Here is a 17,710-nt window from a genome sequence, read left to right on the forward strand (position 1 = left end):
AAAAAAACTACTATTAATATTCAGGATGAAAAAAAATCGGTGAAATATTTGAAAATATACTTGTTTCTAATATAATAACAACTTTTTTCGTTCTGAAATAGAACAAAGTCATAATTTTCACAACAAATATATTTTCAAATATTGTACTGGTATTTTATTTTCTTCAATTTATTCATCCAGAAGAAGTCTTACAATAAAGACGAAAGTTAATGGACATGTAACTTGGTTTGTTTCTTTTTAATTTCTCTATATCGTGGAAATATTATTTCCATTATTCTTATTTATATACTAGCATTTCAGCCCGGCGTTGCCCGAATGTTTGGATGTGTATGTTGAGCAAAAACAAAAAAAAGTGGTAGTAGGAAGGCAGGCTCGAACCCGTACCGTAAAGGAGGGAAAGAATGGGGGGAAATACTAATATATTTGCTGTTACGACCACCACCAAACCAGAAGTGACGTAGGTTTAAATTAAGGCTAGACAATCGAAAGAGGGGATGACATTCGACAATATCGGCGAAAAAAGCGACTCCTCCCTGAAGAAAAGCGCCCAGTTCAAAGTGAAGAAATTAATGTTTTTAGCCAATTTTTCGATATTTGTTGTCTGAAACGTCGATCTTAAAAACGATACTAATCTTGTGAAAATCCGTCGCCACTGTCAAAGGTTTTAGGCAGACATGCAAACATACATACAAACATTTATATATTTGTGGCTCAAATTTTCAACCTAAACGATTAAAAAGCTTGCTCTATCTCTGAATACCCTTTATGTAAAATTTCAAATGTTTAGACCAGAAATACGCTGAGTAATTTGGTAGTGACCGCAACGGTCAATTTTTTAAAAATTTGACCCCTATTATGACCCCTTAAAATTTATTGTTTTGGGCTCAAATAAAGTTATTAAGTTAGATCCATGTCCAAGGAACCTATACCTAAAATTTCAAGTGTTTATACCCAAAATTGTCGGAGGAGTTTGGTAGTGTTCTCAAAGGTCAAATCGTTGAACTTTGACTCCTTAACAGCCAAATTTCTGGTCGAAAACTGATTACAAAGATTTTTGCAAATCTCAATACTCTGTATATAAAATTTCAAGTCTGTAGACTGAAAATTGACAGAGATATTGTGTAGGGAAATGTACACAGACAGACAGACACTTTCACTTTTATAGATATACTAGCATTTCAGCCCGGCGTTGCCCGGGTGATTGGGGGTGTATGTTAGCAAAAAAAGAAAAAAGTGGTAGTAGGAAGGCAGGCTCGAACCTATACCGCATTACCGCAAAGGAGGAAAAGAACAGGAAAAAAACCCTGACGTCTTGCTGTTATGACCACCGCCAAACCGGAAGTGACGTAGGTTTAAATTAAGGCTAGACAATCGAAAGGAGAGGATGACTTTCAAAAATATTGGCGAAAAAAGCGACCCTCCCTCTAGAAAAGTGTCCAGCTGAAGGTGAAGACATAAATGCTTTCAGCCAATTTTTCGATATTTGTCGTCTGAAGGGTCCAACTTCAAAACGATACTGATCTTGTGAAAATCCGTCGCCTCTGTCGAAAGTTTTAGGCGGACATGCAAACATACATACATACATACATGATGGCAGCAAATTCGTTCTCGAGTAATGCCATTACTTAATACATCTCTGGCTCAAAAGAGGCAGACATGAGCGCCACTAGCAGCACATGCCGGACGGTCACCTACAATACATATATATACATACACACACATACACATATGCATATATATATATATATATATATATATATATATATACATACACATATATATACATATATATATATATATATATATATATATATATATATACACGTACACAGTCCTATATATCCGCTGATGATCGGGCCCAAGCTGTGGTGCCCCGAACACCTGCCGGACCAGACCCTGGGAAGTTCCAGAGCCTTTATTTCCATTGACGCCCATATCCGCATCAGTCCTCATTGAGTGTCCGTTTGCCATTTCAAGCTACAGCCAGCCTTTTTGTTATCGAGATACACACTGATGGTAAAATGTGTATTCCATTACATATCAAGTAATGCCTGTGCTTGAAGCTTTTTATAGTGAGGAAAGCCTTTGCACCGAAGACAATCCCACTCTCTGAACAATTGCCACATTGAACCAAAAAGAAAAGCAAGTCAACATCATTGGATGCAGCAGATGCCACAGTTTTTATATCAGAGTTTTCCTTCTCCTAAAGAGGTTGCCTTCACCATGGCTTACGGAGCCCTCTCCACCCATTATGCCATTTGATCCATGACTGGGACTTAGGTTTCTGGGCACCAGATCATATTCCACACGCCGGTGGGTCATGTATGCCGCAGCTTACAGGGCCTAAGCTCCTCTGGAGGTTTCTGTCAGGGTTACCTCACCCTTAGCCTTTGGTTAAAAGAACCTTGGCCCACAAGGCAGTGAAGGTCCAGTTATACGGCGCAAGAAACTCGTCGTTCATCAGAGCCCCGTCTGCGTGGCAGTGGTCACAACGTGCACATAGGGTGGATTTGTCTGGAGAAGCACAGTATGACACTAAGACATTTGTGTGCTTTTAACAAAGGTTCACACCAGACCTTGACCACCACATACATACATACATACATACATACATACATTTATATATTATTAACTAAAAAATTTCAACCCAAACCGATTAAAAAGCTTGCCCTATCTCTGAATACCCTTTATATAAAATTTCAAATGTTTGGACCAGAAATACGCTGAGTAATTTGGTAGACTGCAGAGGTCAAACTTTGACCCCTATTATGACCCCTTAACATTTATTGTTTTGGGCTCAAATAAAGTTATTAAGTTAGATCCATGTCCAAGGAACCTATATCTAAAATTTCAATTGTTTATACCCAAAATTGACGAAGAAGTTTGGTAGAGTTCTCAAAGGTCAAATCGTTGAACTTTGACTCCTTAACAGCCAAATTTCTGGCCAAAAACCGATTACAAAAGTTTTCCCAGATCTCAATACCATATATATCAAATTTCGAGTCTGTAGACTGCAAATTGACAGAGGTATTGTGTAGGGAAATGCACACACACACACACACACAGGCACACACACACGCACACACACACTGTATAATTAATCAGAATAAGAATTGGGAATCAGAAAAATCAGAAGCTTTTGGTGTATCAGAATCAGTATCGGAATCAGTATTGGAATCAGAAAAAATTGTGCTCTTCCCAAATCTGAAAACGATTCTTTTAATGTTCCTTCCTTCCTTCCTTTTTTTTGTTTTGTTTTGGTTTCAAACTTTATTTTCTATTTCTGGTAGAGATTGTAAAATGATAAACATCCATTGATTTGAAAATATCAGTAGAAATAAAATCTATAAATCACCCTCACAAGTGTATTTTTTACATTTGCGAAAATATGTGTACATAGTACATGGATTTTTAGGATAATAAACAAAAAAAAAATCCTATAGCCTAATATTCAGACATTTTACAAAAATTATACAAGAATGGCAAAATATTGGAATAGTCCCAACACTGCTAAATAAATAAATAAATAAATATATATATATATATATATATAGTAGTAAGTTATAAAATATATATGGCAATTAAGCTACACGCGTTTCATATATATTTTATAACTTACTACCTAGCTCTATCTACGTATTGAGCACTGTTCAAGTAAATACTTAAAGTTTACGCATAAATTTATATTTTCGTATATTAATTTATGTGATTAAATGAAGTACTCATATATATATATATATATATATATATATATATATATATATATATATATATATGATTGATAATTTATAATTGTATTAATGAATTTACTAATGCATTAAAATATACTCTGCTCTTCGGACTGTTGTTCTTATACCCTTAAAACACACACACACACACACACACACACACACACACACACACACACATATATATATATATATATATATATATATATATATGGTTGGTGCAAAAATAATGTCGCTTTTGACGTGCAAATATATCTGATAAAAACGACATCATTTTTGCACCAACCTAATATCTATATCTATATATATCTTTATCTCTCTCTCTCTCTCTCTCTCTCTCTCTATATATATATATATATATATATATATATATGGTTGGTGCAAAAATAATGTCGCTTTTGACGTGCAAATATATCTGATAAAAACGACATCATTTTTGCACCAACCTAATATCTATATCTATATATATCTTTATCTCTCTCTCTCTCTCTCTCTCTCTCTCTCTATATATATATATATATATATATATATATATATATATATATATATATATATATATAGTTAGTAAGTTATAAAATGTATATGGCGATTAAGCTACACTGAATATTCCACGTTTCATCCACTCTAGGATTCTTCAGGCATGTCTGAAGAATCCTAGAGTGGATGAAACGCGGAATATTCAGTGTAGCTTAATTGCCATATACATTTTATAACTTACTAACTAGCTCTACCTACGTATTGAGCACTTTTGAAGTAAATACTTAAAGTTTACGCATAAATCTTTACTTTTGTATATTATTTTTATGTGAGTAAATTAAGTAGTTATATATATATATATATATATATATATGAATAAATGTTTGGAGGTACAAAATTTATATATACATTTAAATAAAAGGGGCGGAAATCTCTCAAAAGCTCTTTCGACTATCATCTCGTCAGGAGAGAATCGATAGTATAAAAATTAAATTATTTCGACATTGTTATTTAATTTTTTATACTATCGATTCTCTCCTGACGAGATGATAGTCGAAAGAGCTTTTGAGAGATTTCCGCCCCTTTTATTTAAATGTATATATATATATATATATATATATATATATATATATATATATATATATATATATATATATATATACGCTTTATGCATACCAATCCTTTTAGTTTAGAAGCCCAATGCTTGTTAAATATAACAATAGTGCATATATCCAAATATATCCAAGTTTACAAATTGAATAATTCTGTATCAATATTAATATTTACAAGATACTCATAACCAGATAAAAAAGCTCAATATTCGAGAAAGAACATTGATACAAGAACTTCAATTCAAACTGTGTAAATTACGATTTCTTATTTGACAAGAAATACAAGTTGAAAACTTCAAATTTTCCTTATTCCATGAAGTTTCAAATAATGGTACTTATCGTCAGAGGAAAGTAGTTAGCAAAATAATATTCATAGGCAAGCTACAATTTTGCTGGTTAGCACATTAATTGAAAACTACAGATGATGATAGAAGTCATATTTGTATGAAAGTTGATAGTAATACAGAAATGTATATGGTTAAAAAGATATTCCAAAGGAATAAGAAAAATGTTTTAAGTTTTCAGTATTTCTTCTTAAAAAAGACATTGTTGCAACTTATAATCTATAGGGTTTTAATTAAATTTATTTATCAAGTTTACATAAGGGGGGGGGACATAACAAAATCCAATTTTTTCATGTACGATCGTTTCCCCCTATCTAAACTTGAAAATTTTACAATTATTAACCCCTCAGCTTTTCTATATATAGCTCTAGGTTAACAACACCTCTTGAGCTTTTCATAGCTGCAATACTCCTTGCTCTTATAGAACTTGTCTATAACACTATATATATATATATATATATATATATATATATATATATATATATATTACCGTTTTATCTGCTTAGTTACACATGTTTTGTCTGCTTAGTTACACATGTTTCAGTTACCAAATCGTATCAACGACACAGTAACTTCATCAGACTTTAACAGAAATGGTTAAAGTCTGATGAAGTTACTGGGTCGATACGATTTGGTAACCGAAACATGTGTAACTAAACAGGTAAAACGGTAATAAAACATATATTATATATTTGCTCTGCAATAGTATTGAGCACTTTCTTCAGGTTTTTACTAATTACCATTTTTGCTATATATATATATAATATATATATATATATATATATATATATATATATATATATATATATATATATATATATATATATATATATGTGTGTGTGTGTGTGGAGGGGTGTATATGTGTGTTTATGAAAAAAATATGCTTATTCGATTATATTTCACCTTTTATTTATAACATTCCTTTAATTTATGAAGCTCGATGTAACTACAGAGCATATACAAATAAATGACGAAAAGTCTATATTCCAAGATGTTTTCTATTTTACTGTTTATTTCTTTCAGCATGTTAAAATGTTCAACTCAAGACAGCATTTGTTTAATAGTGCAGAGCCATTCGGATAATTATTATGTCAATTTTTGAATCTTTTTCCCTCCTGTCTCATCAAAAAATCATACCAGGTCATCTTCAATTAACTCATTAACTTTAAAAGAAAATAAAAAGATGTAGTGACGTCATTCTAGTTTTGTGTGTGTGTGTGTGTGTGTGTGTGTGTGTGCGTGTGCGTTTTGCCTATAAATAACTGTTAAAAGATTTTTGAATATCTAAATAATGTTTTTATTTGTAAGATCTGTTTTATTCATGGAGTTTGATGCTTCTGTTGATTATTTTTCAGTTCTGTTTGTCATCACATTGGTATGTCCAGCTTTTGGTAAGCCAATGGTCAAACCGTTGCCGATAGGATTCATAGTCCAGCGAAGAAACAACACAGCTGTCAATAGAACCACTGGAATACTGGGATCTGAAACAAACAACAGTTTACCAGTGAAAATGAACCCGCCCTCATCGGCAACCACCACTGCATCCAATGTGCTGCCAAATTTTAAAATCACAGGTGCTACACAAGTTCACATGACTCACAAACAAAATTGGACACCGATGTGGCCAATGAAAACAAACCCTGATACTGTGAGTTCGACTGTTGGAATATCCGCATGGGAACTTCCAATACCAAATTCCACCATTTCCAAAGCGGAAACCAAGAGTCCCAACGACATGAACAAACGTTCCAAAGGTAGAAAAAACATTCCAGACACGATCAGTCCATTACATACTTCATCCGCCTCATTCCCTATTTCTCAGCAATCAACAACAGATCACAGAAAACAAAATCGAAGAACCCATCATCACATGCCACCTGCAGACAGCAACCTTCCATACACGACACCCCCTAAAATATTGCCCACAAAATCCCCTAAAAAAACGCCAACGATTAAGGAAGAAAAAAGTACCGCTATTGCTATAACCAAAAAAAACTACAAACCAAAGTTCACCGAAACCACAATCGAAAATGTTTCGTTTCACAAAACAGAACCCCGAAAGGTTTCCATGCCCCCAACGAAACTCATCAATGTCTCTCCTAAGGTTCCGTCGACTCTGTCAAAAGCGGTTGGAATTCCAACCAAAGTTATACCTTCTGAAAACCCCCATGCATTTCCTTCTTCTTCATCATCTCCTACCGTAAACTCTACCCCTAAATTTCCTTTGTCAACAACTTGTGGAAAATGTCCAAGGACCGATCCGAAAACTGTATCCCCTGACATTAGATTACAAGAGCAGACATCGCAATTTATTTCTACGGTTGAAGTGACAAAACCAGGAGAGCACAAGGGGGTCAAAACACTGAAACCAATAAAATTATTGCCCTCCACAACAGCCACCACAACAGTTTCTATGAGAAAACAAACAACACTTTCCATGGACACCAAATCCATAGAAAAACACACAAAAATAACAAAAACACAGGATTCAAAATTTCCATTATTTTCATTATCCACCCCAAAAGTAAACCTTCATCGCTCGTCTTTATCAGTCCTTACGAAATCCTCCAATCACATAACAGAGACAAGAACAATCCCTCTCCGTTCATCAACTCTATCTATGCTATCATCTTCGTTATCATCATCGTTGTCTTCATCGTTTACCAAATCAACGACTAATCATACTGCACTTCCTGAGCAGACAACCATTGTTATACCAGAAACCAGGCACACTCCTACAGCTGTGGCACCAAGTACGTCCTCCAGTCCATCGACTCTAAGACTTAAACCCCCATCTACAACAACCGCAGCACCCATCACAACAACATATCAAACAACAACTTTTGAGACCTCTACAACAACAATCTCCACAGTCACTACAACAGATGTGGTGAGCTCAACAGTCGCAACAACAACACCTTACTCTACGACCAAACCAGTTATTACCACTAAAACTGACGTATATATTCCCGCCCATAAAAAAACAACTCCCAGAATATGGAGTACCATGGTTGTACCTATCACCACGAAACAGATACTACCCTTGCATATTACAGTGCATTTGAAGATGACCTGGTATGATTTTTGCCAGTTGAGGTCAGACTTTCTCCGCGACCTTGCCCGGTTTCTGAAGGAAGGTCTGCACACCGATGTTGGCCAAGACCAAATCGTCCTCCTCAGCCCGGAGGTGGCCGAATGTGAGAGCGACAGATTAACACAAGATCGGAGAACCGCCATTGACATCAAGCTCTACCTGTCCAACGTCGAAGGCGACTATAATCCTGAATTGACACGGAACGGATTCAATTTTATCGCCCGAGGTTTAAAAACAGATGCCAGATCACCTTTTCATAATTGGGTAAGTTTCTTTTTTTTCTTTTTTTTTTTTTTTTGTTACAAAGGAGTCCCCACTAATCAAGGCACAGAGGCCACTCAAGGATAAGGGTTAATAAGTGTAGAGCGGTCAATGGGACAGTGACGTAATAATTGTTAGTAGTGGAAATTTGGTAAATTAGATTACTTAAGGGAAACGGCTCATCAAGAATTTGTTTACGTTGGACTTGAAGACGACCATATTATAGTCAGCCGGAAAGCAAGCAAATGGAAGAGAGTTCCACAGGTGTGCAGTTCTAGGTAAAAGACATTTTAAGCAGTTAAATCTCCAAATGCTGTTTCATCTTTCTCTATATATTTACCAGGGGCTCAGTGTCCAATCATAATGTATATTTGAAAAATTTAAATAAAAAACAGTTATGAACATTGCGTAATATATATATATATATATATATATATATATATATATATTCAAGCATATTTAATCGATTACTGCGTAATATATATATATATATATAAGCGATTAAGCGAAGCCAACTATTTGTTTGTAAACTGATTCGTGGTCCGATGGTTAGCGCTGCTGACTGTCAACCCGACGGTCATAGGTCGATGTAGGTTGGGAAAAGGTGTATGTCTAGCCGCACTGATGAGTTGTGATACAACGAAACAGTACTGTAGCTGGATGACAATATATATATATATATTTGAAATTGGTACAGTGCATGTCCCAATGCAGCATTTTTCATTCACGCAAACATTATTGAATACAACGGAGGTACTTTGCTTTATTATTCTCTTTTTTTTTTTTAGTTTTTCGATTTTTCGTATAGTCTTTTTTATAACGAAATTGAAGATATTAATAAAAGTTCTATAAGAATCACAAGCGCTTTCGATTCGACTGCGTATCATCTTCTAGTGGAATTGGTGAACGGAATGCAACGAAATGCAAGTAAAGTTTAAATTTAAAGAATAGGCAACCAAAAACATCGTCCATAAATACTTAACTCGTGTTGATAGCAACAGTAGAATTAAATTTATTATTTACTATGAGAAGTTTAAAATTCAAAACCTCGTAGTTTGAAACAACTCTTTCCAGGCTATAAAACCATTAGAGCAAACCAATGTTATATATAAATTTAAATGCCTTCTAGGAGAATGTAACTCCCATAATAATAACAAAACTAATACAAACATTGGATATAAAACAACACAGTCCTGCCGCCTGACGATGCATTTAACCAATACCCACGCCATTTATCAAATTTTACAAAAAGAGCATAACTATCACCCCCTTCAACCTTGTAGTACCAAAAAATTAAAAATTCTCGATGCAATTTAAATTAGAAAGCAACACTCCTCACATTAAAAATCGGCCTTGTGCCTAATTTGCTCGGTGGGGGAGCAAATAAATACCCTATTGGCCTTCGGGCTGGGATCAAAGTGTAGTATCTGTTCTGACAGATACTGCAAGCAAAGACCATATGTGGGGCAACCCCACATATAAGACCTTGGTCAATGTAGGGGCAACCCTTCATACCAATTGTCACTATCCAGCTCCCCTACTCCCCGGGGAGTTGGCCCCAAATTCCCCTTCACTCCTCACATTAAAAATCGACCTTGTGCCTAATTTGCTCGGTGGGGGAGCAAATAAATACGCTATTGGCCTTCGGGCCAAGATCACAGTGTAGTATCTGTTTTGATGATACACTTCACTTGTTCTGTCCTCGGTCGGTGGAGAAGAAATCCTTCATGACTGAGACAATTTTTATTTTTGTTCCTATCCAGAGCCGGTAAAAATAGCTACTAAAGGGTCAAAATTGAAAAAAAAAATTAACTTGGCAGGAATAAGTCGACTAAACACGTTACTTCTACACATGCGTCAATATGCATTTATAAGTTTAGCAACATTACTTTTGTTTTGGGTTTGATTTTAGCTGATGGTTATCAAGTCATATATTTTTTTAATTTTTGAAATCACTGTATGCTGGGTGCAATATAATAATCAATAATGAATTAATAATAAATATGAAATCTGCATAAATTAAGATATAATATTTAAGTGTATTTACAATCGAGAAAGGACAGGCGGCCTTCTATGTGTGTGTGTGTGTGTCTGTCTGTCTGTGTATATATATATATATATATATATATATACACACACACATACATATATATATACATATATATACATATACATATATATATACACACACACATATATACATATATATACATATATATACATATAAATATATATATATACACACATACATATATATATACATATATATACATATACATATAAATATATATATATATACACACACATACATATATATATACATATATATACATATACATATATATATAAATATATATATACACACATACATATATATATACATATATATACATATACATATATATATATATATTATTTAGTCAAAGGTAAACAGTTGCATTTGGTCACTACAAACAGCCATCTCTTTCAATCAATGAGACTTCGTCAGGCGAATGGTTCAGGGTCGCATTGACTGAAACAGATGGCCGTTTGTAGCGACCAAATGTAACTGTTTACCTTTGACTAAGTAATGAAAAAAATATTTTGCTCTTGTTATCGAGCAATATCTAACAACCTTGTATTCATTAGTCCCTACTTTTGAATATCTCAAACCTGAATTTATACATATATACAGTGGCGCCAAAAAAGGAAAGTTCGCACTTGTCATTTTTTCAAAACCCGCAAATTTAAGCTAAATTGAATGTAACTGTTTAAACAACCTATACATCATTTGATTCGCCTTTTTATTCCTCTATAATTTTACCTGTTCATATTTGACTTTTAATTAGAAGTATCCTAGTGTTCATGCCAATTTTTAAAAAATGAGTCTGCTTGATGAATTAAAAAAGGATATACAACAAATGGTGTTTAGAATGTGAGGATGCGGATCATCCTATATTTCTGTAATATTGTGTGGAAAATTCTTTTATCCCCATACATTGCCCCTCGTCTCTACGGATTTGCAGTTCTATGCTTGATACGCCCTACCTTGTCACACACAGAAGCAGAGACGATATTATGGATCCTGGTGTTGACTCTTCAAGGATATTCACCAGAGGCCTGCTAGCTGCATAGTGACACTATCATGTTGCTACTGCGTCTGCCATGGTGAATAAATGTACTTTACATGGAAGATACTAATGTCCTTGTGGTGAAAGTGAGTACCGTACAATAAAATTATCCGCAAAAAAGAAAAAATAAATAAATAAATATGAGACCTTTTTGCTGCAAATAAAATTTGATGTTTCAACACTACTTTCCTCTTCTGATGAAAACAAGCAAATATTCTGCTGACATATTTAATTCATTCATTTAATTGACTGTTAATAGTGTTGTTAAAATTTTTAGGCCTCACTATTTTTATGCCTCCCAGCATGACAGCTGCTGCCAACGATTCTCTAGCGCTGTTCATATTATTTGAATTCTTTGGAATATGATGTTCTCATCTTGAGTTTCATTTTTACAACGTTTTAGTTGATGTGACTTCCGGTGTATTTTGTTGAACTCGGGAATCTTTCCGTCAAACTCGGAAATCTGCACCGAATTTCAAGTGGAACACTTTATTTAAACCATAGGGGTAGCATGCTCTCGTTCCATCAGCCATAACTAGCCAGAAGTCTTAATCAATTCGCAACTGTATTTTGGATCTGTCAACTTCCGGAAAAGTGTAATTTTACAACTGAATTTTACCCAGTACTTTATCTATTGTACTAGTATGAATTTTAAGAGGTTTAAAGGAATTTTAACTCTAGGTGAACAATCTTACTACTTATCATTATATGACTTCTTTTGTTTGTTTTAAATCGTATTTTCCTCGATTTAGCATTGATAAGCGAGGGACGAAACCTGGTTAGCTAACCTTTATTTTCATTTTTTATTTTTTAAATTCATTATGCTTTTTGGTCTGTATTTAGCCGTTATAAAATTCTGTACCCCCCCAGAAAATTTTCATATATATATATATATATATATATATATATATATATATATATAGTAATTTATAAATCGCCATATATATTTTATAAATTACTAACTAGCTCTACCTACGTATTGAGCACTTTTGAAGTAAATACTTAAAGTTTACGCATAAATCTATACTTTCGCATATTAATTTTATTTGAGTAAAGGAAGTAGTTATATATATATATATATATATATATATATATATATATATATATATATATATATATATATATATATATATGAAGATCATTCCAAAAGTAAGACCTCCCATATTTTCTTAACTCAAAAAGTTAAAGAGCTACAAAGACGAGAGTGGTGTCATTAAAACAAACGACCATTTGTGCTTCATATTTTATCTACATAGTCACCACCATTCTCAATGTACTTGTGTCAGGAATTCAATGATGCATCTCTGCTTTTGAGGCATGTTCATGACCAGGTTTGCTTAAAGTCTCACACTGTCAATATCTGCAACAGAGAGATGAAACTCATCCTAACAATGCAATTTGTAATCCCCTCTGATTCATTCGGGCGAAATAAAAAAAAAATAGGAGGCCTAACTTTCGGGATACCCCTTCGTATATGTTTGCCACTGATTTGTTTGTTTGTTTGTTTTTTTTTTTTTTTGCATATCTTATTGAATTTTTTTTTCAATTTCCTTTTCTTTCAGTCCGTCTGTCTGTATTATCGTTTTTTTTTTTTGTTGTTGTTCTTTTGTGTGTGTGTGTGTGTGTGTGTGTGTGTGTGTGTGTGTGTGTGTGTATGTGTGTGCGTGTGCGTGCGTGCTAAACCATTTCCATTTAGTTTTTTCTCCCTTTATCTGAACTTAGTTGGTTACTGGCTTAAAGATAAGATCAGAAGGTTTTATCATTAAGCCAGATAAAAAAAATGACCGAGTCTAAAAGAGAAAGAATAAAAAACAAAACAAATAAAATAAAACAAAAAAAAACAAAACAACAGCATTTGTTTACATAGCCTCGAGTCAACTTGACTGGCCTTTTTTTAAACATTTATATATATATATATATATATATATATATATATATATATATGTATATATATTACACACACACACACACACACACACAAAGCGCCTCTCTTACTGGTTCAACATTTGATGTAGTTTTTACCAAACTTACAAAGAATAATACATATTATGTGTGTGTGTGTGTGTGTGTGTGTGTGTGTGTGTGTGTGTGTGTGTGTGTGTGTGTGTGTGTGTGTGTGTGTGTGTGCTAGTAAGTTCAACTTTCAAGTCTGTAGGCCAAAAATTGATAGAGGTTTTGGTAGAAGCACACAGATAAGGTCACTTTATATTGATGTAATACATATGTGCATAGATCTGTGTGTGTTACAGAAGATCAGTAGAACCATTTGTACCGTCGGTTTCAAATCCCATCAAAGGGAACCTATTTGGATTATTTGGATTCATCGGACTACTGTTCTTATATTGAGTGTCATTTTCATAGTGTTTCAGTCGATGTAATCTCCGACCTTCTTCAGGTGTATCTTGTCAAACTTGTGAGTGTTTTTGTCAAACACGGAATTTTGAGCGGAACCCTTTATTTACTTCACAGGAGTAGCATGCTCTCGTTCCGTCAGCCATGACTGGATATAGGTCCCAAGTAATTCGCAGTTGTAATTTTCTGAGAATTGAACTTTTAACCTTCAAAATATCATTTTTACAATTGCGTAACCAAGTACTGTAACCATTGCGCCACGGGTCCTTGTTAGACTCTGTTCAGACTCTGTTTATATATGTCTCACCGGAATTGGTGTATTGGCAATACACTGTATTGCGCACTGTGTAACTTTTTACGTGATTTGAATCTCCAATCTTATTACATTTTTGCATTTTTTTGTTTTAATTTTTGATTCTGGATTTCTATTTTGCCGACATGTACGCATATTTTTTGATCAACGGGACCTAATTTTATACAAAAATTAAAATCAAGGTATAATGAATGATACTAAATCTTATGTCTAGAATCCTTATTCCAATTTCGATCCAAATCCATCACATGCTTTTGATTCTAGAAAATATTTAATATTTAAGGTTTAAACTAAAGCAAGACTTCGTGAATTTTAATTTATCTTAGATAAATTAAAATTCACGAAGTCTTGCTTTATTTGTGTCGAATGAATATGGCTCAAATTGTATGCACATCTGTTATATTGAATTTTTAAATGGGAGATCCTGCTCATATTAAGCCTCTAACCCCACCCCCATCTAAAAAAAAAGAAAATATTTAATAATTTACGTTTAATACCTATTTAAAAAGTTTCGCAAAAAATGGAGTTATTCTGGATTTTCAAAAAAGGCGTTGGTCTACTTTTGACTTTCTTTTTATAAAACTTAATTAAACTTAATATAACCCACATTACAATCCCTCGTGCCTAGTAGCTGTGCTACAAAATTCAGAATGATCGTTCAATTAGTTTAGGGGCTAAACCTGTACATCCAAATATACAAACACGACTATATTTATATAGATAGAGATGACTAGACAGTATATTATCATTTATATATTATTGAATGAATAAATTAAAAGAAAAACGTATATCCTTTTTCATAAATGTCAGGCGCGAACGCAGACCCCACAATATTATTGATATTCATAAAAGAAAAGTTAAACTATTTCCTTTTTACAAATGTTAAGTGCAAATGTAGACCATATGAATAAATTAAAAGAAAAAATTATTAATTTAAAAAAAAACTGTACGTTGACGCACTATTTATATGTATTGCTCTTTTTCATTCATTTAAAAATGCTTAGTCACAATTTTTTTTCATGTCCCTTAAGTCTTTTAGCTAAGATTAAAGTGTAGTATCTGTTCTCTACAACAAAAAATCAAAATACGACTAGACATACAGAGAAAACGTATTCTTCTTTCTCCTCCACGTTCTCTTCTTCCTCCTCCTCCTCCTCCTCCTCCCCTTCTTCTTCTTCTTCTCCTTCTTCTTCTCCTTCTTCTTCTTCTTCTCCTTCTTCTTCTTCTTCTTATTCTCACCACCACCACAGCGTGTGTGTTATATTCTGTGTCACGCTTACATCCGGGGCGTTTAATTGTTATGTACTTCCATTTCTTTTTAATAAATAATTTTACCAAGAATTCTTCATAATTTTGGTTTCGTTTTCAATTATAGCTGCTGGCATTTAAGTCATCTATTTTTTTTATAAATAATTTTACCAAGAATTCCTCATAGGTTTTGGTTTCGGTTTCGATTATAGCTAATGGCACTCTAATAATCTATCTTTTAAAAATAATTTTATCAAGAATTCTTCATAAATCTTGGTTTCGGTTTCGATTATAGCTGAAGGAACTAAAGTTATATATATATATATATATATATATATATATATATATATATATATATATATATATATATATATATATATATATATATATATAATTTCGGATTTGGTTTCCATTCAAACTGATTAATCCAAGTCATATAGATATATTTTTTTTTATTTTTGAAATCGCAACTTTATAATATATAAAAATCGATAGAGCATTAACTCTACAATAATATATACGAAATCTGCAAGAATTAAAATATCATATTTAAGCGTATTTTACGACCTGACTATGCCGGGCGTCCCTGCTAGCTTGAATAAATACTTTTTCAGTTTTAACAAAATAGCTACAATAATATAAGAGCGTCTCGATTTACACGGAACATCTACAGAATGACAACATCAATATATTACATATGAATGAGTCCCCTGTGGAATTTCCACAGGGGACTCTAGTTATTATTATTATTATTATTATTATTATTATTATTATTATTGTTATTATTATTATTATTGTTGTTGTTATTATTATTATTATTATTATTATTATTATTATTATTGTTATTATTATTATTATTATTGTTGTTATTATTATTATTATTATTATTATTGTTATTATTATTATTATTGTTATTATTATTATTATTGTTATTATTATTATTATTGTTGTCATTATTATTATTATTATTATTGTTGTTGTTGTTGTTGTTGTTATTATTATTATTATTATTATTGTTATTATTATTATTGTCGTTATTATTATTATTATTATTATTATTATTGTTGTTGTTATTATTATTATTATTGTTATTATTATTATTATATTATTATTATTGTTATTATTATTATTATTATTATTGTTATTATTATTATTGTTGTTATTATTATTATTATTATTATTGTTGTTATTATTATTATTATTGTTATTGTTATTATTATTATTATTATTATTATTATTGTTATTATTATTATTATTATTATTTTTGTTATTATTATTATTATTATTATTATTATTGTTATTATTATTATTATTATTATTATTATTGTTGTTATTATTATTATTATTATTATTATTATTATTATTATTATTATTATTATTATTATTATTATTCTGTACTTCTTCTTTTCTGCCAAATCTTTCAAATTTCTTTGAATTGTTACATCTTTAAAAAAGAAACGATTATTATATAGACTAACACATTTGCTTTCCATCCTCACACTAAACCCAAACCCTCGACCTTTGCACATGCAACTCTCCTTTTCATGACGCCTACCTGTTTCATACATCCAATCTCTATCACTAGTTTATTATTTTTTTACCTTTTCTCAGCCTTATTTTCTTCTTTTGTTTTCAGCTGGACAAAGTCTATTTGGTACCGGGTCAGTCAAGAGTAGCGAACGTTTCTCCCAGCACAGATTCTCAAAAAATGGACACTGGTGTTGCTATCGCGATAGCACTGGCTACTATTGGAGGTCTGTGTTGTCTTGCACTGCTTGTCCTCCAGGTAAGGAATTCATCTTTTTTTTTATCATCCAAAACAGCACGCATTTCTGTAAATAGCATAAGCCTGAGGAGTCCTAGAGTGGATGAAACGCGGAATATTCAGTGTAGCTTAATCGCCATATATATTTTATAAATTACTAACTAGCTCTACCTACGTATTGAGCACTTTTGAAGTAAATACTTAAAGTTTACGCATAAATCTATACTTTCGTCTATTAATTTTATGTGAGTAAATTAAGTAGTTATATATATATATATATATATATATATATATATATATATATATATATATATATATATATATATATATATATCTTGGAGGCTCACTGGTAGATTGAGACTATTACAAAATGGATAATTTAAAATTCGATTTTCATATAAGTTCTT

The 17,710-nt window shown here is 32.3% G+C and overlaps 1 protein-coding gene across 1 annotated transcript in view; it reads left to right on the forward strand.

The window, feature by feature from the left end:
• LOC145249556 (uncharacterized) overlaps positions 1–17,710 on the forward strand; it is a 279,663-nt gene that overhangs the window by 42,107 nt on the left and 219,846 nt on the right. The window contains exons 2-3 of the mRNA XM_080111231.1: positions 6,516–8,518; positions 17,175–17,324. Coding sequence (XP_079967357.1) covers positions 6,516–8,518; positions 17,175–17,324 — 2,153 coding nt within the window. The remainder of the gene's footprint in view (positions 1–6,515; positions 8,519–17,174; positions 17,325–17,710) is intronic.

The sequence above is a fragment of the Euprymna scolopes genome, chromosome 28, assembly GCF_053919585.1.
Source record: "Euprymna scolopes isolate OS-2025 chromosome 28, ASM5391958v1, whole genome shotgun sequence".
Classification (NCBI taxonomy): domain Eukaryota; kingdom Metazoa; phylum Mollusca; class Cephalopoda; order Sepiida; family Sepiolidae; genus Euprymna; species Euprymna scolopes.